This window comes from Genypterus blacodes, unplaced genomic scaffold, assembly GCF_046128005.1.
Source record: "Genypterus blacodes isolate CSIRO-AG114 ecotype Tasmania unplaced genomic scaffold, CSIRO-AGI_Gbla_v1 ptg000061l_1, whole genome shotgun sequence".
Taxonomy (NCBI): domain Eukaryota; kingdom Metazoa; phylum Chordata; class Actinopteri; order Ophidiiformes; family Ophidiidae; genus Genypterus; species Genypterus blacodes.
In genome coordinates this window covers 1,099,235-1,122,531 of record NW_027466873.1, presented here as the reverse complement: position 1 = coordinate 1,122,531, position 23,297 = coordinate 1,099,235, and the positions used below count along the sequence as shown (strand labels likewise).

At 42.6% G+C, this 23,297-nt stretch overlaps 1 protein-coding gene across 1 annotated transcript in view; it reads left to right on the top strand.

Moving 5' to 3' along the window:
* Positions 1 to 23,297, top strand: part of grid2 (glutamate receptor, ionotropic, delta 2) — a 351,200-nt gene that overhangs the window by 178,380 nt on the left and 149,523 nt on the right. Inside the window, exon 3 of the mRNA XM_076154034.1 lies at positions 21,099 to 21,386. Coding sequence (XP_076010149.1) covers positions 21,099 to 21,386 — 288 coding nt within the window. The remainder of the gene's footprint in view (positions 1 to 21,098; positions 21,387 to 23,297) is intronic.

Genomic DNA, 23,297 nt, shown 5'->3' with positions numbered 1-23,297 from the left:
AAAGCGAGAGAAGCGGAGGTACTGTGGCTGAGGCGGAGAGAGGGAAGTGGCCTGGAGCGAACTAAGTCATGAGGAGCAATAGTTGCGGGACAGGAGTTCTTCCCCCCCCCCATGAGATCAGAGAGCGAGGGAGAGAGAGCAAGCAGAGCATGTACGCCTGAGGGGAGGTAGGGAATGCCAAAGAGAGGTAAAGGCAGGTGAGAGAGAGAGAGAGAGAGAGAGAGAGAGAGAGAGAGAGAGAGTCCTGCTGCGTATGTTTGCACCTACTGTATGTTTTCCCCCTAATTGTTTATTGGCATTGGTTGTAAAGCTCCTTCAACAACGTTTATGCCATATGGCTGGAAATCTCTCCAAAGCGTCGCCTCTGTGTTTGAGAAGCAGAAGCTGATTTTGGCACCGGGAACGCTTTCTCTCCTTTGTCACAAGCGGCGGAATCCCCTGTCGGACGAATGCTTTGGGAAATATCTCACGTAGATGTGTGTGAGATGTCCGCCGTGTGTGTGCTGCCTGCATGCCAACACGTTTTGGGTGTGTATGTGATATTTAATGCAACTAATTAGATGCTTTGAATGATCGCAAAAGAGAACATGGAGGGTAAATATGCAATAAAATGGACGAACGATTAAACGACTACTACTACCACTAAAAAAAGGGGGGAAAGTTCATTTATAACCTACATTTTTTTTATTTCGAAGCTTAAACAGTGAATAAAACCTGGGATGGAATCTTAGATGTTTGAATGGGTAAAGCCTAACACACACAAGTACAGTGGATGCATTTAAACTGAACTCCTTGCAACGCAGTCTGCCTCACCATTAACAATGCGTCCCATTGAACTGCGTTATATGCTGTAGCTTTGTGTCCACCGCATGGGGTGAAATTGTATTGCAAAGGTATTGTGTGCTGATTAAATGCACCATCATTGTTTGTGTATGGAGATACGGATCGTACGAGCCTCAGAGAGAGAGATGCAAACCTCTAAAACAAAGACATTTGTCAGACGGTGATTAATTCCACAGCATGCAAAGAGAGGCATATTAACTCATGCACTGAGGGTAAATGAAGTCGGAAAGACACGTAGAGGGAGAAGGAAGTGTTGTGCGCATTAATAATTATAGAAATTACATGATAGCACACAGACACACACACACACAAACCTCCATCTGTGTGAACCTGCCAAGTTGGAAATTGCTCTCTTTAGGTGTGTGTTTAGATACCACGCGTGTTTAGAGACAGTGTCAGCTATCATCACATGTTTCAATCCAAACTGTCTATTAAAACAGACAAAGAGTGTTTTGCAATGGAGAAAGGTTTGGCTCTCTTGTTGCGTGTGTGTGTGTGTGTGTGTGTGTGTGTGTGTGTGTGTGTGTGTGTGTGGTGTGTGGTGTGTGTGTGTGCGTGTATGCGCGCACGCGTGTGTGCCTGTGTGTGTGTGTGTCTGTGTGGTGTGTGCTTGTGCGTGTGTGTGTGTGTGGCAACATACAGTATAACGCTTTGATTTGATCTCACGGATCTTTCGACTTGCCAGGGATCGCTCAGCAGGTGTGGAAGTTACCCGCTGGCTTACAGGGTAGAGGAGAGGACAGGATGATTGTGTTGTTGGAAGGTTGAAAGTTGGAATGCTAAAATACAGAATTAAAATGGAAGAGAAGATGAATGGGGCTGCAGTCGCTCTACACGCATGACACAGCGTATGATCTCCACTTCGTTAATGGCCGGTGCTCACTTCACGTTGGCAGCACATTACCTGTTTTCTTCCCCTGCCATCATTCATGCAAAGAGAAATGTCATCCACACCATTTGAGGCCTGAATGAAGTGCAGTCGGCAGGATGGATGCAGCGAGCGAAATGCAATCCAGCATGAAATGTAGCGGCAAAATAAGACGTGGACGTTGTCTTTGTGCGTTAAGATGATTACGAGCCGGCCAGCTAAATTCATTAAGAAGAAAAAGTGTCTCTGCTGGGTCCTATCTGCTCCCTCCCGCTCCCTGCTGCAGCCTTAATGACCCTGCCATTCTCTAATTCCATTCCAATTCCTCTTTTTAATTACCTTCTATCTCTTCCCCCTCACTCTCCTCGGGTCTCCGCTGGTCTGCCTCATATGAAATCAAAACCAGTACGTATCAAAACGTTTGTCCTCTCCCCATCGCTGTGATCGTACCGCCGGTCTGCTCCCATACAGGGAAAAGGCAGATTGTGGGATCATCATTGGAGTGTGTGTTTGCGAGCGTAATGTGTGTGTGTGTGATGGTGATGGTTGTTTTTAATGCACTTGATGTCTCCAGATGCTGATGAAAAGAAGCCGTGCATGAAAACTTATACAATTATAATAGTGCTCACTGCGATAAAAGTAATTATAATTTTTGTGTTACCGTAATTAAAATGCTACAGATGAATGTTAAGCGTCAATGCGCTGAAACACAACTAATACCCACACACACACAAATATATAAGTATAAAGCATCAGTATTGGAACAGATCTAGTATATGCATGTGCACACGGAGCAACACCAACACCTGCACACGCACACAGATGGTTGCGTCCAATCTTCCCATGCATTTCAGTGCAGTAATGTGTGGCGGAGTTTTTGTTTTTTAATTAAAGCTCTTGTGTTTTTCACTGATAAGACGCCCAATCAAGTGAGGAGTTTCCATATTGTTGGGGCCCGTCTCATATTCTCACAGATAGCGCAGATAGAGGATGTAGCGACATACGGAGAGGCACGGAAGGAGAGGACAAGGAGAGCGGCGGGCAAAGCGGAGAATAAGGAAAGCATAAGAGAAGAGGAGGAAAAGGAGTAAGGAAGAGAGAGAAGGACAATGTGACATACACACTGTACAGGACGTGTTGTCAGCACAACAATAGTACAGAAGACAGCTTCTTAAATGCTAAAAAGTTGTTGTTGTCTTGAATACGATTGGTTGAAAGGTCTCATTGACCTATTACACACCAACATCAAAAGGTCAGATGTGTGTGTGTGTGTGTGTGTGTGTGTGTGTGTGTGTGTGTGTGTGTGTGTGTGTGTGTGTGTGTGTGTGTGTGTGTACAAGCACACATATGGATGTGTGCCTGTGCAGACACAGACTCACACCAGCTGATCCATTTCATTTCCATTTCTCTTGCCTTCCTTCTCTTCTCTTCTCTTCTCTTCTCTTCTCTTCTCTTCTCTTCTCTTCTCTTCTCTTCTCTTCTCTTCTCTTCTCTTCTCTTCTCTTCTTTTGGTCTGAAGTGACCAAAGTTACATTATACAGCAGCAGCTGTGAGTCATGAAAACAACAACTGGTTGCAGGGGAGGTCCAGCTTTCCTTTGCCCTCTATTTCCATACTTCTCTTCTCTTTGAGTCCTTTAGACTTTATAGAGATACTTTTATTTACAAGAAAGTGCAGTTCCTGAAGAAAGTGATACCAGCAATCACATCATTTGCAGCTCTTGGTACTGTAGCTACTGTACATGGGCCTTTTGATTGCCACAGTAATTACAGCAATCAATTGCATAAAGTGTTTTAATTTCCACTTTAGTTGTCAGGGACAACAAGCGAAGCAACACTGTCATTAAGGCGTTAACATGGATGCATCACACGCTAACATACACTTGCAGATACATGCAATGAACTAGCAAACATTGATTGACATGAGCTGATTGATTACTTGGAAAATTAATTCAATTACACACTGCTCCCAATGAGGGTAAATTGGAAAATGTGTTAATCAAAGAGCAATTACTACTAAAGCTGTAACGACGGCTCAGTGTTCACTTGTATGGAGGGATTCGACTCAGTGAATTGGATGACAAGTTTGAACTCACCAGATAAAGAGAGTGACGGACAGAGATGAGGCGGTGTGTATGGAAGAACAGACAGAGAGAGAGAGAGAGAGAGAGATTAATTATTGTTCCAAACGGGGATCCTTCTTTTCATGAATTAGCTTGTGTTTGGCTGCCATCACAGTTCATTATCTCCCAGCAGCTGCATCACGTTGTTGTCATGGAGCTTAGAAAGTGATGATGTAAGGAGTTCAGTGTCTCGGCCTCTGTCTGCCAATCACTGCTCTCCATTCTGTAGCTATCAAAGAGCGACAACGCTGCTGTGATGGCCAAGGTCATTCTAAAGAACAGAAACTAGAAACTTTATGGGGTTTTTTTACCATATCAAAGGCTTTTAGTTTGAAATAAATACAAACTAAAGTAAAAGTGTAATGTGACAAAAACTAAACTGCCTGAAATCAAGTTTAAAAAATGGTTGTTTTCTAATCTTTCATTTCTAATTTGTCCTTTTTTCTCATTCATCATAGTACCTAACTTATTGCACTTCTACTCCAGCTCTAGTTATGCTCTTAGCTGTTGGTTTCGGAAGGAAATGCGCTTACGATTTCTTGTGACCTGAAGTTCTTTTATCTACCTTTGTTGAACACACTTATTGTAGTCACTTTGGATAAAGGTGTCTGCTAAATGACCGTAATGTAATGTAATGTAATGGTTGGAAATCTCAATGGAAATGGAAAAACATGGCGCATCAGGCGTGTGTGTGTGTGTGTGTGTGTGTGTGTGTGTGTGTGTGTGTGTGTGTTTGTGTGTGTCATGAATCGTTCAACATTACCACACGACTCATCTTATATATTTGAAAGTTTAGAGAAATATGGAAGCTAAGGTAAATTATTTTTCATATTCATTCATTTTTCTGTGCACTCTTTTCTTTGTGTACGAGGTCAAGCAAACACCAGAGCAGCAGCAAAGCAATAAAAACAGTAAACATACACTTTGATTACATATATATTTATGGAAAGCAGAATGTATGTTCTGTGACCACGCTTTAGGGATTTCAACGTGATTAATTAAAATGGTTTCTCTCTTTTTTTGCTACTTACTTTACCAACACACCCTTCAATTGCAGCTTTGCTTATCAGTTGCCCCTGCAGTCAAAAATGCCATCGCTATGGAAACACACAGCTCTCACACACTCTTTTGCTCTCCATGCCATTTGCTCTGCCTGTGTGTGTGCACTGTGGCATAACAGTTCAACGGGAGTCATGCTAAGACTGTGTGTGTGTACGTGTGTACGTGTGTGATGTCTGATATGTTAGCACCTTTGCGCTGCATTGCTTGTATCCTTTGAGCCAAGAGGCTTCCTGCTTGATAATCATCTTCATCACTTACGTACAAGCCCTTTTAAAAAACGAAGAACTCTCACCGCAATTAAGAAAGGAGGGAGGAAAAACTCAAGCCACTTATTTTTGAAAATAATGGTCTGCTTGTTTGCGGGCATTTGTACTGTCTAATCATTCCAAAAGCAGGATTTCCTGAGTAGACATAATAATACTTAATTATTTTTTGGTTACTGTTGCAATCAGCAATGGTGCTGGGGGCATTCTGTGCAGCAAGCAAATAGCTATTATGTCAGATGAATGATAATACCGAAAAAGCAACTCTGCCTCTGTGACATTACTGCTTATTAGACGCTAAATTGTCTTTGCGTAAACAACACGCGGTATATTCTCAACATCATCTCTGTCCTTTGTCTACTTACTCAAAGGGAGCAGGACGGATTGGGTGTGAGCGACGCCATTCCACTTTCCACGTTTCCAGAAAGAACCATATGAATTTCTCGGGGACTTTACCACCATCTCTCGAGAGCTTTGGTCCTAACTTAATTCCTTTGTCAAAATTCCTGAGTTGGGACTTGTCGTCGTGTTCAATCATAAATAGTTGCAAATAATCCTCAGCGACCTCAGGGAGACTTTCATCATTATTTAAATTGTATAGCGATGACACTTTTGTGTGTGAGTGGGCAGGGTGAGAAAACGCCAACGCTAAAGAGAGACATACAAACTAAACCCTAACTTTATTGGTATTAATTTCTTTTGTTAAAGTGCTTAAGTGGCAACGAGCACAATCAAACACTCGGCTAATCATTGTTCCTCTGCAGACCGAGGCCCCGGCTTTCTGACATTTCCACCTTCTTTAGCTTCGTCTCCTTTTCAAACATCGCATTGTCACAACATTGGATCACAACGAGGTTTATATAATAACTTTACAGTTGTGAAAACGCAAGACTCAAACTGTGCTGTGGCCTTTTCCTTCTGCTCTCAGCCTAATTTGCTGAATCTTCACGGCACTTCAGAAGCCGTGGAAATCCAAAAAACTAATTCGCTGAAGGATCCTTAAATTCCTGTGGTAATTTCTGGCTTATACTTCCCAGGGTTTGTGTAGCAGGGATTATTGGAGGCTGGCGAGGCGGAAGCTTTATCCGTTTGACCGTTCAGATTGCTTGCATGCTTTAAGTGTCACACACATGTACAATTTTGAAACGTTTCTGCTCTCTTTAGTGATTTCCGTTAGACTTGTGCGTCTTTCATCGTCTAAAACTGCTACTTTTCAATGAGTGTGTGTGTGTGTGTGTGTGTGTGTGTGTGTGTGTGTGTGTGTGTGTGCTGTTGGCAGTTTGCGTTTCTTGACGTAATGATTTTTGTTGGTGCGATGCCATATAAACTTAATATCATGTTTTTGTGCTTGGAGCGATTTTGCCTTCTTGTGATGTTTTGGACAAGGGCTGTCCTATTAACACGAGCTTCCTGCCTTGATGTCTGCAGCTGAGAGAGGAAACTTGTTTTTCTGCCGTCACATTCAGAAAGAGACATCTGGACTTTAAAATGTGTGTCAGCTGGTACAGGCTTAAAACGCTATTCAGACACGGAAGAGAGGGAAATGAGTACAAAAAGATCAGTGAGCGGTTCAAACAGCGTGTGGCAGGCCAGAACGCACATACACATCATGGAAATCTATGTTAGGTAAGAGGAATTGGAACATAAAGACTGTTGTTTTCAGCTCTTTCTATGCTCTGCTGTCTTGCTGAAGTTGCCTTTCTCATCAGTTCATTCTTTGTTGATCTATTCAATTCCTGATCTATGTATCCCTGCTCCTTTTTATTGAGAAAACAACTCCAATCTCCAGAAAATGTGTCACAAACATACCGAGCACAAGTATAGCGAGAGTTGAGAATTGTCACCATTAGACTGCATTGTAACCAACATAAGTCAAGTTTAGCACTGCTGTGAGTCTCCAGGTTGACATCTACAGTATATCTGGTGAGTGCCAATCTCCATGTTACTGTAGCCTTCACTCATCCAAGGCAACAAAAAAGATGACGGTGACAGAAAGTTCTGGAAATACATTTTTATTGCAGAAACAGAAACTCCACTGCATGTTAAGAGCCTGACTGCTCGAAAATCATTGCAATGACGGGATTTCAACGGCCCATACCTCCACCAAGGCCGAAACAAGCCTAGACTAAATGTGCCTCCTTCTAATATATTGGCCTAAAGTGAAATAATATCTCATATAATAAACATAATACATTAGTGAAGTGGTTCCCAAACTTTTTCTTTCGCGCCCCCCTTTTATAGATCAGAAGTCCCCCGCCACCCTCCTCCCCCAAATGTGCCCCTATTGTCATCCAAATCAGTTCATAACCTTTATAAATCATCTGAACATGTGTGAGTGCTACTTTTCAGCAGTTTTCGCTGGTACATCAAGTACACTGACGGATAACTTTACCTCCTCAAATTGTGCCACTTTTAATAAATTCTGTGTGCATTTCTGAGAGTGTGTGAGAGAGTGTGTGCTTGTGCTGCCAAATGGCAAATCACTCAATTTGTTTGGCTGCCCTCCCTCCCATATCCCAGCACACTTACATGCAGTATATTAAATAAAAACACGCACCCTTACCAACATGGCAGCGGCGCCGTTGAGAAACTGTGTAGTCGCAAACCTGGCGTCTGTCTGAGAGGTTGCCAGCTCGCTCAAATTGGATCACGGTGTCTTTCGATGGGACTAGATATACAAGTATCAAAGAGATTGAAGAGCTGACAGCCAGCCAAATGACGGCTTTAAACCTCAGCATCTGCCTGCTTTCTAACCCAGAGTTGGGAAAAGGAGAGGGGTGGGAAGTGGGGGAGAGATTACAGAGGAGGGACAGGTGGTAGGGGTGGGGAGGGCAGGATGAGATGTTTGAAGGTGGAGGAGAGAAGAGAAAGAGTCAAAGGTTATGCAAAGGTCAGAAAAGTCATTGGGCCTCATTCATCGACCGTGTCTAATGTCAAAATTCATGAAGAATGTGTCATAGAAAACACAGATGGCCAAATGCACCGTAGAGTCTCTAACTAACTATAGTCAAATTTAGCAGGATAACTTCATCCTGGATTCATTTTTTGGGATGGTTTAGATGGCCACTTGTCCACTTGTCCTTGTTCTTGCCTTCCCTCGACGCTGCAGTGGCCGGCTGGTCAGCAGCGACGGCAGAATGGCTCGCCTGCACTCTGTCCTGAGAGAAGCTTGGTCACAGTACGTCCCTGTGTGTTCTCTCATGACCTATGCTGCATTATAGCACAGCTGTCAGGAGCTCTCTGGCCTTCTGTTTGTTTACAGTCATCAGAACACCGCAGGCACTCCAAGTGATTCTGTTTCCTAGAATTTTTTTTTTTTTCTTTTAATTGCTGTCTTTGTGTGTCATCTAGCCCCTGAAATCTCAGAAGTCAACCCCCCAGGTCAAGGATAATGCATGCTTGACCTGTACCGGGCAGTTATGTCTCATTTAAAAATAAATATAAAATGATCTTGCTGCTATTTAAAATGTGAAACTTTATATGACCAAGGCGTTATGTAAATGACCTTCCCCATGGCAATCCAATCATCTTCCAGTTATGTAAGAGGAACACCAAGAAATACAGAATGTACTGGGTTTTTGTACTTGGACATACAGAATTCAGAAAAAAATGCAACCCAGTCCAATGATAAGTATAAAACACAATTTCCCACAATTAATAACCATGAGTAAAGTCCATCCTGACCTTCAGCTCTTTGTCATGTAGTATCAGTTCAACATTCATTGCAAGATCTTTAATTTCCCTACCTCTCTGTTCTGTTCTATTTATAATTCCATGTGAAAGATTGATCGATTTATCAAATGATGGAAAAGCTGTTGCTGACGTCGGCAAAACATCAAAACAATGTTAGTCTAAGCTCACAAGCAGAGAAGAAGGAAGGAAAGTTTCAGCTCAATCTTAAACCCCATTTCCGGTCTTCAGCTCTCCATCTCTGAGTGAGATCTTCAAATATCTCCCTTCACTATCTCATTCCTTCCCCTCTCAGGTGTTCTGTGTGGTTGAGCTCCTATCATGTCTCACTCTCACTACAGTGTCACAAAGTTGTCATTCTATTTCTAACTCGACCACCCACACCTGCCATTGTTAGTACCTGACACTTGTCGTTCCAACCCCCTCGCCGCGCTCCGCCTGTCCTCGGGAGAGACAGAGGCATTGTAATGTGGAAAGTCTGCGTGTGTGCGTGGGCGGCGTAGTCGAGGACGTAGAGATCAAGCTCATCGATCTAACAACATGCCTGCACAGCTCAGCGGCACGATGAGGCTGTCGCACACTGATAGAGAAAGAAACTCCACTGCAATTGAAAGCCAGCCAGCGCGCACTCACACACACACACACACACACACACACACACACACACACACACACACACACACACACACACACACAGAGACATACAAGGACAGGAAGGCGTGCATTGTATATGTGCAGCAGTTTTAAAATCAAATCATTCTTCTATTATGTTCATTGTAGCTAGAATCAAGGCAGTACAGTGATTCACTTCCTCCCGCTTATTTTCTACTTACTGTTAAGTTGAAAAAGGTAACAAAAGATCTATTCTTGACAGGACAGGTGACAAAGAAATAGTTGGCACAAATCATATTCCGATTCAGAATACAGCTCCAAATTATCGCAGTTGCTTCCCAGTTTCCATTGTTTGATGTTGAAATGTTGTTTGAGAGAACAGCTGTGAACTTTCTGGGCATTTTACTTCTGTATCTTCTGTAGAAGTTCTGTTTAGCCAGTGTTGTGTAAATGGTCATAAGCAGTCGTTTCCAATCATAGTTTCAATTCAATTAGTTTTTCTTCCGTGGGCGGGGGGGCGCACACACACACACACACACACACACAAACAACCACTTAACAACGCGGCGCTCATTAAAGTAATCAGCGTTTTGGTAAACACATCAAATTCAAATTAATATCAAGAAATGAAGCAATAAAACCAAACATTTGTTTCCCACTTTCACGATAATGCTATGTGTGTATGTGTGTGTGTGTGTGTGTGTGTGTGTGTGTGTGTGTGTGTGTGTGTGGTTGTGGTTGTGGGTTTGTGTTTTTTTCATTTAGCTGTTAATCACTTTGTTATCCTTATGAGATGCGATGGCAATGCTGAATGCGTGTGTGTGTGTGTGTGTGCGTGTTTCTGCACAACTCTCAGTGGACCTCGTTTCTCTTATTATTGTTGTTGTTCTGAGCTGAAATGATATAAAGTTACATCCGATAAATCAACTATTCTGTCATAGTATTGGTATTATTTTGCGCCTGATTATTTCAGTCTCAGGTGATGTTAATATATTATCATCGCCATTCGTTTACGTACTGAGTTCCTATCCTGCTCCTTGGAGTCCCTTCAACATGGATGGATGGATGGATGAATATTGTCTTACATGGTCGAATGTTACAGGAACCATGATTGAATCTTTGCAAGTCCTGCTCGGAGGAGAAGGCAAAAAGAAGTACAAATCAAACTTTCACCTCGTGTAGAGCGGACTGCTGTTTCTGTACTGTTGAATATGCATGTATGTGAGACTGTATTATGCCTACTCCTGTAACCATAGTGACACTTAGTAGAGTTGGAACATGTGTAACTAGATTTAGCGCTCTAATGAAGTCTGACAGCTGTACGTAGATGTAGCTGTCGTTGATCGTGTGTCAAAAAGCATTTGGCTAGTGATGAGAGGTGTCTTACTGCGTCATCTCTCTCTCTTTCTCTCTCTCTCTCTCTCTCTCTCTCTCTCACTCTGTCTCTCTCTCTCATTTCTGAACACACACACACAACGCAAAGTACATAGATAACCACTGCACCATATTGACAGAACTACCAGATACACAATATGTGGCCACAAATACTTAATCCACTTATCTTTTCTGCATGCTTAGCAGACAGACACAAGCACACACACACACACACACACACACACACACACACACACACACACACACGCACACAACTAACACTGTGACATTTAATGAAAGCGGCATGAAATGAAAGAGATTGTGTGTGTCAGAGTAACACACCACATTCGCACAGATGCCACCGCTAAAATTAGCCTTATCTAAAATGATTGAAATTACACTGACATAATCACGGCTCTGCACATTTCCTGCAGTGGCGATTGGCTGAATGTTCACACACACACACACACACACACACGCTAACACCCTCACAGGATCCACTTGCCTCCGAGTCTCAGGGTCAGTCTTTATTATGAGGATGAGCGGCGTGCGTTATTGAATTCTTGATACTGTGCACTTGTAACAGACAGACGGAGGAGGAGGAAGAGATGAAAACAGGATGAAACTGAAGGCCTTGGCAGACCAGACGCTGGCAAGGCTTTCAACACGCCAACAGTTCTAACAGCAATCATCACGGAATTACATTCGTCATTAAAAGCCAAAGCCGACAGACACTTTAATGGAAGTGGATATTTATCAAGTGCAACCACTGTCAAGGAAGCAAAAGCACAAAGAATGTCTGTTTGTTAATGTTTTCATGCTGTGTGATTGGCTATAAACATTTGCTCATTCAATTATGGCGCAACAGAGTGACAGCAGAGGGGCTTTGCTGAGTGCTTTGAACAGATTCTGCTGTCGCTTTTCAACTTGAAACACATCAGTCCCTCGCTGCTCCTCTCCTTCTCTGTAGGTCTTCAAGGGGGGCACAAAGGGGGGTGTGTGTGTGAGGGGGTGCACACACACGCCATCTGTCAGATGAGCAAATACATACGGCAAAATAGAAACACACACGCAATGCCGACACGCACTCGCACAGAAGCGCTCATACAATGTGTTAAGCAGAAATGACACAAGACGAGACGCCACACACACGCACGCGCACACACACACACACACACTCACACACTCACACACACACACTGAGCTCATTCATTCTTGTTACAGAAACACAAAAAGACATCAAGCCTGCTGTCAAAGGGAAAGCGCGCGAGAGAGAGAGAGAGAGAGAGAGAGAGAGAGAGAGAGAGAGAGAGAGAGAGAGAGAGAGAGAGAGAGAGAGAGAGAGAGAGAGCATGATGGCATCGTTTTGGGCTGTGGTGTAACATTTGTACATTTGACATCATTTATTATGCTTTTAAGTGTGTGTGTTTGTGTGTGTGTGTGTGTGCTTGTGTGGGTGTGTGTGTGTGTGTTTTTCCACTGCAAATATGGAGTTCAGCTGAAAATAAGAATGTCACTGCAATCTGCTGGCGAGCATTTGTGCGTTACTGTTGTTATCACTTTCACTGTGAGAGACACAGTCACTCATAAAATCCATACACTACATACATTAGAGGGACATCTCATCCTATATAAACACACACACACACACCTGCACATGCCCATAGCAACAACACACCTGTAGGGACACGCTCATGTACTTATGTGGTTTTCCCAGTTCCTCAAGTGTCCAAATAAAATGGCTGCTTTCTTTAATCTCCACTCTCTGTGCCCCTGCTGTCTCTTCCCCTTGTCTCTCACTCGTCTTTTATCTCTGTGTCTCTGTCTCTGTCTCTCCCTCTCTCTCTCTCTCTCTCTCTCTCTCTCTCTCTCTCTCTCTTTCTCTCTCTCTCTTTGCCCTAACCTTGTTCACGTCAGCTTGCATTAACCTCTCCTTCCCCCTCTTCTCTTTACCTCTCTCACACGGTCTCGCTTGTCTGTCAGTTATCTTTCCATCCCTCTCTTTCCCACCATCTGGATGCTCCGTAAAAATAAAAGGTGAGCCGTGAGCCAGGCGCCGCCACTTCAAAGCTGGCTCATTTTGCCCCTGTCTTTTCATCACAGCCGTGTTGAGACGTGTCATAACCCCGTGTTACCTTTTCACAGCATGACTTCTGCCTCCGTGTCCGATATGTCAGATCTCATGTAGATGCGGAGAGACAGAGAGAGAGAGACATGTATTACAGATATATTAGATCCAGGAAAAGTCAACAGTTCCACAGAGTTGGGGATAGTTGAAAGCAATACGACACGCATATTTTGTTATAGCGTTCAATTTACATCTTTGTATTTTAATAGATTTAAGTAGAAGATTTTATCAAACAAAACCAAAACATTTCATATCCCTTTAGCTTTTAATTTCATATATTTACTGTATTTAAAACAAAAACGTCCAGATGCTCCCCTGATAAAGTGAGGTGGGTTTTTATGACCTGATTTGGACAGTGACATACAGTGTGTGTGTGTGTAGGGAGATGTGAGCGTACCGTGCACACACATTTACATGAGCTTTTGAGGAGATTTAGCTTTTACAGTCATGCAGTCTCATCAGGTGGTTGTGGCCTTTGTTCGTTCCTGATTTGAGCATAGAACAATCTAGTGAGAGTGACGTGCTGGGAAAGAATAAAGAAAGAATAAAAGCTGCAGAGAGTAATGAACGCTCTTTTCTTCACAAACATAGCAAGTCAAGGTAAATGAATATCATTCAATTAAGTCAGGGTGACCTGAGCTTCTCCTGGGAGAGCTTTACACGACTGGAGGAGGCTTTGCTATTTTGACTGAATTGGAAGGTCGTCGCACTGTTCCCAGAGCCAGGACGGAGCGTGTATTTGATTACGTGTTGAGCTCTGATTCAGGCCACCGTTGGGAAAAGCAAAGCAAATCAGAGCAATGCGGTCAATAGTGGGATGAAATAATGCAGTGGCTGGCGTGCGGCGTTGGACAGGTGTCTGCATGGGAGGCGAGGGGCAGCACCAGGATCTGAATGTGATCGAGGCAACCGTGGGCAGCTGGTTGCATTGTGTGTGTGTGTGTGCATAATATCCCTTATGACTCATCTCATTGCTTATTGCTAAGAAGACCTTCCGTTTTAATTAAAAGCAGCAGCATATAAGAACCTGCTGCGGCAACTTGGGCCAAGGGAAGACTCCCTGATGTGTGTGTGTGTGTGTGTGTGTGTGCGTGTGTCTGTGTGTGTGTGTGTGTGTGTGTGTTTGTGCATTTACTAAGGAATGTTTATGAGTCATTCATATGTGTTAAGGCCTCAACTTATGATGTAGAATACTGCCCATGCTGATTTGTGTATGTATGTATTACACGACTTTGGGGAGTGTATGTACCGTTCATATATGAGGGATTAATGATCTTAGAATGTAAAGTAGTCTCTTAAGTGATCATAGGGTCATGTGACTTGGAGGTGTTTTAGTAATATAATGAAACATCTAGTAAAGCAGTTGATTTGAAACATTTGCAGGAAATACTGTTATTCTTGGACTTATCATAAGAACACATTTCCATCTTTGTAGAAAAAAGCACAGAAGTGAGGCCACCTTTGTGTCTTGAGGTACGTGAGGAATCTGCAGGTGATCTTGTTAATGAATCGCTGTCTCATATTACAGGCTCACCAACTGTTCTGCGTCCTCTCTCTTCTCAGATAGAGTGATCTGTCATTATGGAGCCCCCCCCCCCCCCCACACACACACACACAAACACAGTCACTCCATAATTCATCCATCTCTTTCCTTCCCTTGTTTCATTACCTTCTCCCTCTCACTCCTGCTGATTTGCATTCTTCTGCATCTGTCTCTCTTTCGCCCCTCTTTCCTTCATTTCCTTCCCTTATTTACCCTGACGTAGTCATTTCTTTTTCTGTCTTATTCTCTATCCTTCAGTTCTACCTTTTCCAATGGGATGCATGCCCTGAAGTTACTCTCTGCAGAAACCAGAATGTGCTGCTGATTTCCTCGCTCTCTTCCCTGCTTCTTCTCTTGCCTCGTCAAAAATCAAAAACTCTGTGCACAGATGCAACTGATTAAGTTGCTTCATCTCTCAATACCGTCTGAGGCCCTGGGAAATACATCCTAGCCACGGGGAATAACTTTTACTGGTAAACACGTCTAATCATTAAGTTCAATGAATGAAATACCACTCAACCTTTCCCGTTTCCTGAATTAGATTTTATTATTAAGCACAACTCTCAGTGAAATATCTGAACTCTGTTCCTGATGAAGGCACAGATATTTTAGCACTTTACAGTAAACTAGATGGAGGTCCCAGGTGTTAAAATGTCATGCTGTGTAATTAAATAACATGGGAGCAGTTCAGACATCCAATGACTTCTTTGTTTGTGCAAATGTCTTCCTCGGTTATTTGACTGTGATCCGTACTTGCACTTTTAATCGCATTATGATGAGTGATAAGCTACATACACATAGGCAGACCAAGATAGTCTCACTTTCTAAATGGGATTAAAGCACTGGAAAGGACTTCATTTTCCCAGCTGACAAAGAGGACATGACACATATCGATCGAGACAGACAGGTAGAGGACACGCAACAGTTAATGCCCAGGCAGACATCAGTTTGGATGTGACTGTGCTATAAATCATTTCAGAGCATGGCTTCTGATTGTTCATGTTAGAATCCCTTTCAAGGCCAACAGTTCCACACAAGTGAGGGAAAGTTGAAGAGAATGAAAGTGAATGCGGCAGGTGGAGACACAGTTGTGACAGCAAAGAGAAAAGGACGAAGGTCTATCCTGGCAAAGTAATAGCAGTGAAAGCCCCGGGGCTGTAAACACAATAGCTTTTACTCTTCCAGAGGAAACGTTTATCTCCTTGACTTAGCAGTGGATAGAGCTCGGACACAAAGAAATATACAGTGTCAGGTCTCTTTGAATAGATTAGGAGTGGACGGAAGGAAGGAGGGACAGCTGAGGCAGACGAGGAAAGGAGGGATGAGAAGGAGGGAAATTGGACTGCTGTGTGCGCCAGAGAGATGCAATGTTATGTCTGGAAAGACTTGAACAAAGAATAAAGAATAGTAAAGCAAAAGAGGGAATCGTAGTTGTAGAATCATTGGAGATCTGCAGTAAAGTCACTGACCTGCAGTTCCCTGAAGTCACCTACTAATCAAACTTGTCATCTCTGCTGCGACTTGCCTTTGATGGAAATGTATCCTTTTTGAGTTGAATCGGGGTAGGTGGCTTCTTCTTTGTCTCTCCATGCTTTGTGGCTGTCACAGCTCGAGCTAACAGCCCAGCTCATCTATTATTTATTCCAAACAAAGCAGTGTTTCCTTCTGCCAGAAATGTAAAATTCAACACTTCAGTCAGTCAGAGGATTTTCCCCTGGAGTCACCTACCACGTTTACATTTGCTGTTGACAACAGTAACTGTAAAAAGTTAATGAACTGAGTGTACGTTGAGACTTATATCTGCAGATGGAGGGTTGGATAGATGGATGAATACAAATTGGAAACAAACTAACCAAATGCAATGAGCGTGAGAGAGAATTGGCTCATCACTTGTTGGTTTAAATCTGCCAGAAAACATGTTGAGAAAACTACATGTTTAAACTACATGAAAACTACATGTTTCACTTTTCTGTATCAGAAAAGTGAAACATGTAGTTTAGTGTGGATGGGTGGTAAAATGTAAAGGAAGGGAAAATCAGGGGGTAAAGACATTTGTGACAAGAACAGGATGTGAAGCATTTATCTGGCAAGAGGTATACCAGAGGAGGAGGACCCACAAGTTGAATAAGAGATGTCAAAGGGATGCAGAGGACGAGAATATGGGGGTTTGGGGGGGCCAGACAGAATGGACCAAGGGCGTTCAGCTGGAGAGTGTGATAACAGTGAGTTCAGGAAGTGGATAAATACAGTGGTTAGGGGGAGCAGAGTGAGGGGCAGACAGAGGGACGAAGGAGAGGAGACAATGATAGGTTGTGTTAAAGCGATAATGTTTACGTCTCCCGGTCACAGACTCAAGCGAGACAGGAACAGGTGATGTTAGACGTGTCGAGATGAAGGGGCCACAGGCGATCCTGTAAATGTTAATGTCAACAGGTGAACATGTGACCTTGGTATGATAAGGTTCTGTCTGCCCCCAGACCTGTTAGGAGGTACGGGGACCCAAGTTTTGCTGCTTTATGCTAGAGAAATATTCCCAAAAGTACTTTTTGATACGAAGGAAGCAGGAGCGGATTGTGTGTTTGAGGGGCAGAGGAAGATTTTTCTAAGTAGAGAAATCATTGGTTTGATATTTTCGCCACTGTGATGCAGCTGCAGTGATAAATTTGTTGGAAAGGGCATGTTAGCATTTGCTCATTCTCCAATTCTAGTGATAATTCCCTGAAGGATTATATATCACCGAACCTACTGTCTTCACACACACACACACACACAGAGAGAGAGAGAGAGAGAGAGAGATTGAGAGAGAGAGATTGAGAGAGATTGCCAGCAGTGTGGGTAAGCTTACCTTCTGGCACAATGCACGGCAGGAGTTTGGATTTTCAGATCTGGAAGAATACACTGAACACACACTGGCAAAAGTAGGTCATTCACACACACACACACACACACACACACACACACACACACACACACAGGCTCACTCTTAGATCCACTCTTAGAAGCGCATTTGAGGTACTGGTTGGGACTTTCGCTCTCCATACCAGTGAATTTGTGACAAAACCCAACTCTACATCATAGTGTAACTACAGTTACATGGTCATCCTCATCCTCCGCCCAGCTAGTGTGGCTTGTCATCCAGTTTGTTGCTTTACGTAAGGGAATTTAGCTCTTGTGTTGGAAATAAATTGAGTTGTCCTGCCTGTCAGCCAAACCTCAATCAGGAAGAACACTGCTGGTTGCAGCGTGTATGTGATTGATAGAGATGCAACAATATTTCAAAGCCAGTCTAACATCAAAATGGCAAATTTGTCTGTTGTCTGGCTGGGAAGTATTATGAGTGATTAAACATTCCACCCACTGATGCTGGGTATGGCCAAACATGCAGCAGACTCAAACGTTTCAACCAGAATTACTATATTTTTAGATGGTGTTAGATCGAAATTAGACTGATAAAATGTCTTAAATTATCTTATTTTTCCTCATAGGCAAATTGTCTCATCTATTGATTTATTTGCTTTGTAGTTTTTCTTTCCTTTCTCTCTTCAAGTCAGTGGTCACAAAACGGGATTGTGTACCAGTGTGATTGTGTCTATCTGTGTCCTGTGTGTGTGTGTGTGCGTGTGCGTGTGTGTGTGTGTGTGTGTGTGCATGTGTGTGTGTGTGTGTGTTGCTAAAGGAGCTGCGCTGTGAGACACAGATAGAGAGAGGAATCGGTCACACACGGGTGCAGGTGAAGTGCCTGCAGTCCATTTATTCTGACAGACTTACAACATACGTGGAGAGCTTATGAACACGCTCTGCAGCAGACCACACAAACACACACACGTACACACACACATACACACACACACATATGGACAATACCATACACTACATGTTCAACATGCTAATGCAAACTAGATTATATTCAAATGTACTGTTAGACTATATATAAATCATGGAAAATATTTCAGTAACCACATTTCTAACTGTCTGGCAGGATCAATCGAGTTCATGTTCAAAATTGTTACCGTTAAGTCTGATTGAGAGAAACACTTTTCCACCCGGATACAACTTGATGGGTTGGATTTCACAGATTTGTATACTGGCAAAGTGGATATTTATATGTCTTAGTAGTACTCCAGTATGCTGCTAAAAGATTTGGTCAAAGATTTGGTTCGGGCGTGTAGTGGGGTTGCTTCCTGGACACCTGGTATAGAAGTTATCCTTGGCACATGCAGGCAGGAAGAGACCACGGCACAGAACCAGAATATGCTAGCAAGATCTTAATCCACAGTCTGCCCTTGAAATCCCTGTGAATTGCTGGCAGATGTGGCGGGGAAAACCAGATTGTATCCCTCTCTTGACCATTGCCTCGTATAGCCTGATAATGAAATGTCGGACTTGGTCAGGCCCTTTCAGTCATTAGCAAAGAACATTAGTGCTTAGAAACCCCCTACAGTCTTAAGAGTGTGTGATGTAGAGAGCATGAGGGCGCTAATTCTCCAAAGTGCCCTAATAAGTAGAGGATTAGCAAAGCTTTCCATTAGCCAATGTCTTCATCATGCTAAGCTAATGTACTGCAGCCAGACTTGGAGGGCGGCTAAAGCAGCTGATGACCACAACAGAAACAGACGTATCCTATGTATCTTATGATTTGTGATACAGCACAGCTCATTCTGTGTATATGATAGGATATGTACAGGTATGCTACACACATTCACAAACTCAAACAAACCTTAGAAATGATGACCTCCTCATATTGCAATGACAGGATATTTATCTTCTATCAATACGCTTGATTTAAGGGTGGATCTCAAGAGTAATTTTGATTTACGAGTAAATACTTACAATAATATACAACGGCTGACTCAGGAGACAAGGCCATTGTGTTGTATGGCACATGCGAACACACAAACACGCACACACAGAAATGTAATGTTCTATTTTGCTTTTCTCAGCACCATAAATCAGTTTTCACCTTTTACCTTAATTCCTTTGCTCCATACTGACATTTTTCTTTCTTTTCTCTTTCCGTCTATTGTTTTATTTTTTGCCGCATCAGCAAATCCAGGCATATGCTGATGCTGCAAAAAAATTCAGGTTACGCTTTCTTGCCATTGTAGAATGACGTTGCACAATTTCTATGTGTACTGAATTGTCCTTCGGTTTTTGTCACCTCGTCTTTACGAAGTGACTCTGAAACCAACAAGAAATGGAGAAACAAATGATGAAGTCCAGCACAGGAGAAGTCGTGTGGGCCATGAGATGCCACAGAAATGGATGGAGAGGAAAGATTGTGATAGAATTTGTGTATGTGTGGTATAATGACTATCATTGCAAGATTGCGTCTCAGGAATGATGAAAGGTAGCTTTTCAGAGGGTGTGTTTTGGACAAGAAAGAAAATAAGAGAGGACTGGGATGAGAAGGTAGGAGTTAAAGGCTTTTCAGACAGCACGAGATGCCTGGTGAAAGGTGAAATAAGTGGTGATACTGTGCCAAAACCACTGCAGAGGCAAAAGGGAACATTTGTACAACATATTTTTCAGAATGCACTGTTAAATATACCTTTATACAAGTTTGCTATAATATGCTGTATGGGTACTATTAATGTAGTAGCTTGGTGGTAAATGGATTTCAACAATGTTCACACTTCTGCATTTTGGTTTAAAGCTTTAGTTTAGTTTGACTGCACAGCGCTCGCACTCAGCAGAAGTTAAGTATTGGATTTCACTCACCTAAAGCACTTCCCTCTCTGATTGTTAAAGAATATTCTGGTTTCCGCAATAGCTGAATGCAGGATGAAGTAAACCATGCTGGTACCCCACGCCTTCACTGTCACATACATAATGTTAGGATTAGAATCTTTTGACAGCTGACATTCTAGTTTTATAGGGAGGCGTGTAATGGAGGTGGAGAGGTGTGATCAACCCTTGGTAATGTTCACAGTTTGGTACCGTCTGTCTAAACACTGTTTTATTTGTTTAGCCATTAATTTAATGGTTTGAAGATTGGAGGGATTATACATCCCATCTGTCCGGGGAGCATCTTTGGATCCCCCAGGTGGAGGACATGGTTAGGAAGGGGGGACATCTGGACTAGATTGCTCAGAATGCTGCCTCAGCAAGCGAGACACAGATATATTGCGGACAATGGATGGATAAATGGATGCAAAGGCTCAAAGTGTAGGATGTGACAGCAACATGGAGTAAACATATTCTTTCTCTGTTGCCTTTCTCTGGTGTGTGCTTGTGTGTGTCCTTCATTATCCGCATAGTCCTTGTTTTTAGTAGGTACATTTTGTGTATCACATTAACAGCTTTGGCCTGTCAAAATATATACACAGTTTTTATGTGGGAACGAGCACAAACAGGGCACTTAATGCTTGTCTATTTTAGTTAGTGCTGCACTGTGGTGACCGTTAGAATACAAACTGTGGGACTGGGTGCACTTTCACAACAGAAGCAGTAATATACTGACATGGCTAATGTGTTTGCAAATGATGATTTTGTACATAAAATCAGCCGACTGTCTATGGTTAATATATTTGCCTTTTTTCTCTTCTCTTCTCCTTCCTCTTTCGCTGCATCCTTTCCTTTCCTTTTCCATCCAGCCTGTGAGCTGATGAACCGTGGTATTTTGGCTCTGGTCAGTTCTATTGGCTGCATGTCAGCGGGCAGCCTTCAGACTCTCGCCGATGCCATGCACATCCCCCACCTCTTTATTCAGCGCTCCCCAGCAGGAACGGCCCGATCTGCCTGCCCGCCTACCGGTCGCGTCCCTGGGACAGATGACTACACCCTAATGGTCCGCCCACCTGTCTATCTCAATGAGGTCATCATGCAGGTGGTGACCGAGTACAGCTGGCAGAAGTTCATCCTGTTCTATGATTCTGACTTCGGTAAGGCAAACTTGTTTTTCTGTCTCTCTGTCTGTCTGTCTCTTTTTGAGTGTTATTGAGAGATTGCTCTTTAAAATGCACTTAGATACTCTCCTCCCCTGCTGGAATCATTTACATGAAGGAATGGGGCCCTGCAGTAGGTATGAGAGAGGATTCACTTCAGCTAGCATCCATAGAAGGTCTAATCTGTGAAACTGGTGTTGTGTGAATTTTGAATATATCTGAAGTAAGAGTGTCAATGGTTTCACAGCATGGTCGAACATTAGGGAGCTAATGGATGTATGGTTAAGTCAGACCCTGCCCTCCCTCTGTCTCTGTTTCTCTCTCTGTCTCTGTCTCTGTCTCTCTCTCTCTCTCTCTCTCTCTCTCTCTTGCACGCGCTTGCCTCTAAACACGTACAGTGCATACACACAGACAGGAATGCTTTTGTTTGCATACCTTTGCCTCTTGCCTTTCTCTCTGTTTGGGCATCTCTCTTTTCAGTCCATTAACTCTATCTTTATAATACAGTGATTAAGTGTTTTTTATGAGATTTAAGATTTAAAAGATTTATTTGTCATGTTGTATGAAGCACCATTCTCAAAGCCCTCTTCAATGATAGTGTTTTGGTGTCTTCCCCTGTCTATTTTTGGAAAGTGCTTAAAAAACAAATTCATGTTTATGTTACAATATGCTTTTTCTTATTATACTTTTCATAACCTCAATAAAAAAGGAAATTGACAAAACCCTGTAAAAAATATATATAATACTGTGATTGTGATATACGTAATCACAAAGTCAAAGACAAAACTAAGTCCAAATGGGCTGGAGACCAATTCAAGACAGAAGCTCACAAAAATTGTGTGCTGTAATGTTTAAACTTGAGATGGAAAATAAGTAATGTTAATCTACTTACCAACAAATTATTCCCCTCTCTTTCACATACTGTACCATTAGATGATGTAATGTAAATGTCATATTTATTTATCTGTCAAAATAAAGCAGGGTTCCTCATAGCCATATAGTACATCTCCTGTAAACGCTTCACTTCTGACCATGTCCCAATAAGTGATATCACAACTGGTAACACAGCCACTGACAGCTGATAGAAAACACCTGCTGTGACACTGCAGTTGAGATGAAGACTGAGGTTAACAGCAACAGATTGTTTGATTGATGGGTGCATAATGAAATAATAATGGGTCATGGGTGCATTCCAAAACCTGCCAGCAAATCCATGAGCTGGCTGCAGTTATATAAAACAAAATAAATTGCACATTGACACGAAGAACATCAAAAACTGCAGCCTGGTAAAATTCAAATAGGGTAATTGATATATCACAGTGTTGCTATGGTATTCTCTTAATTACATGTTGGGCTACCTAGTCATGAAACAAACAGTTAGGGGAAAAACATTTTTTCTGACGATACATATCAGATTTGATGTTTTAGAATGCATTGATCATTGTGTGTCTTGCCCACATTCTAGTGGCATCATGCCTCGTGTCCTGGCACATGATGTCACTGGTGGAAGATTTATTGTTTTGTTGTTGAAACAATTCATCACAAATGCGATGATATTATATCATGTTTTTATTCTATTCATCATTTGTTAGTTAATTGTGTTATGTGTGAATGATTGAAGGATCAGAGCTCATATCACACAGGGAACTGGGCTCTGATTGATAATTAGCCACTGAAGTGACAAACCTGGGGATATGCCAGTTGACAGAGCTCCAGAGAGTCTGGCTGGAGCACAGTTGGAGTTTGTGCCATGCCAAGAAGGTCCTATGAGAATGAATTGTTTTGTTCTTTATATTGGACTAACAAGTTGGAACTCTGAACTGCTCAAAAAATGAGAAAAGGAGTGAGAGAGAACCAGTGGGACAGGCAACATCACCAGCCTCGTAGGAAGATGATACAAAGGCTGAC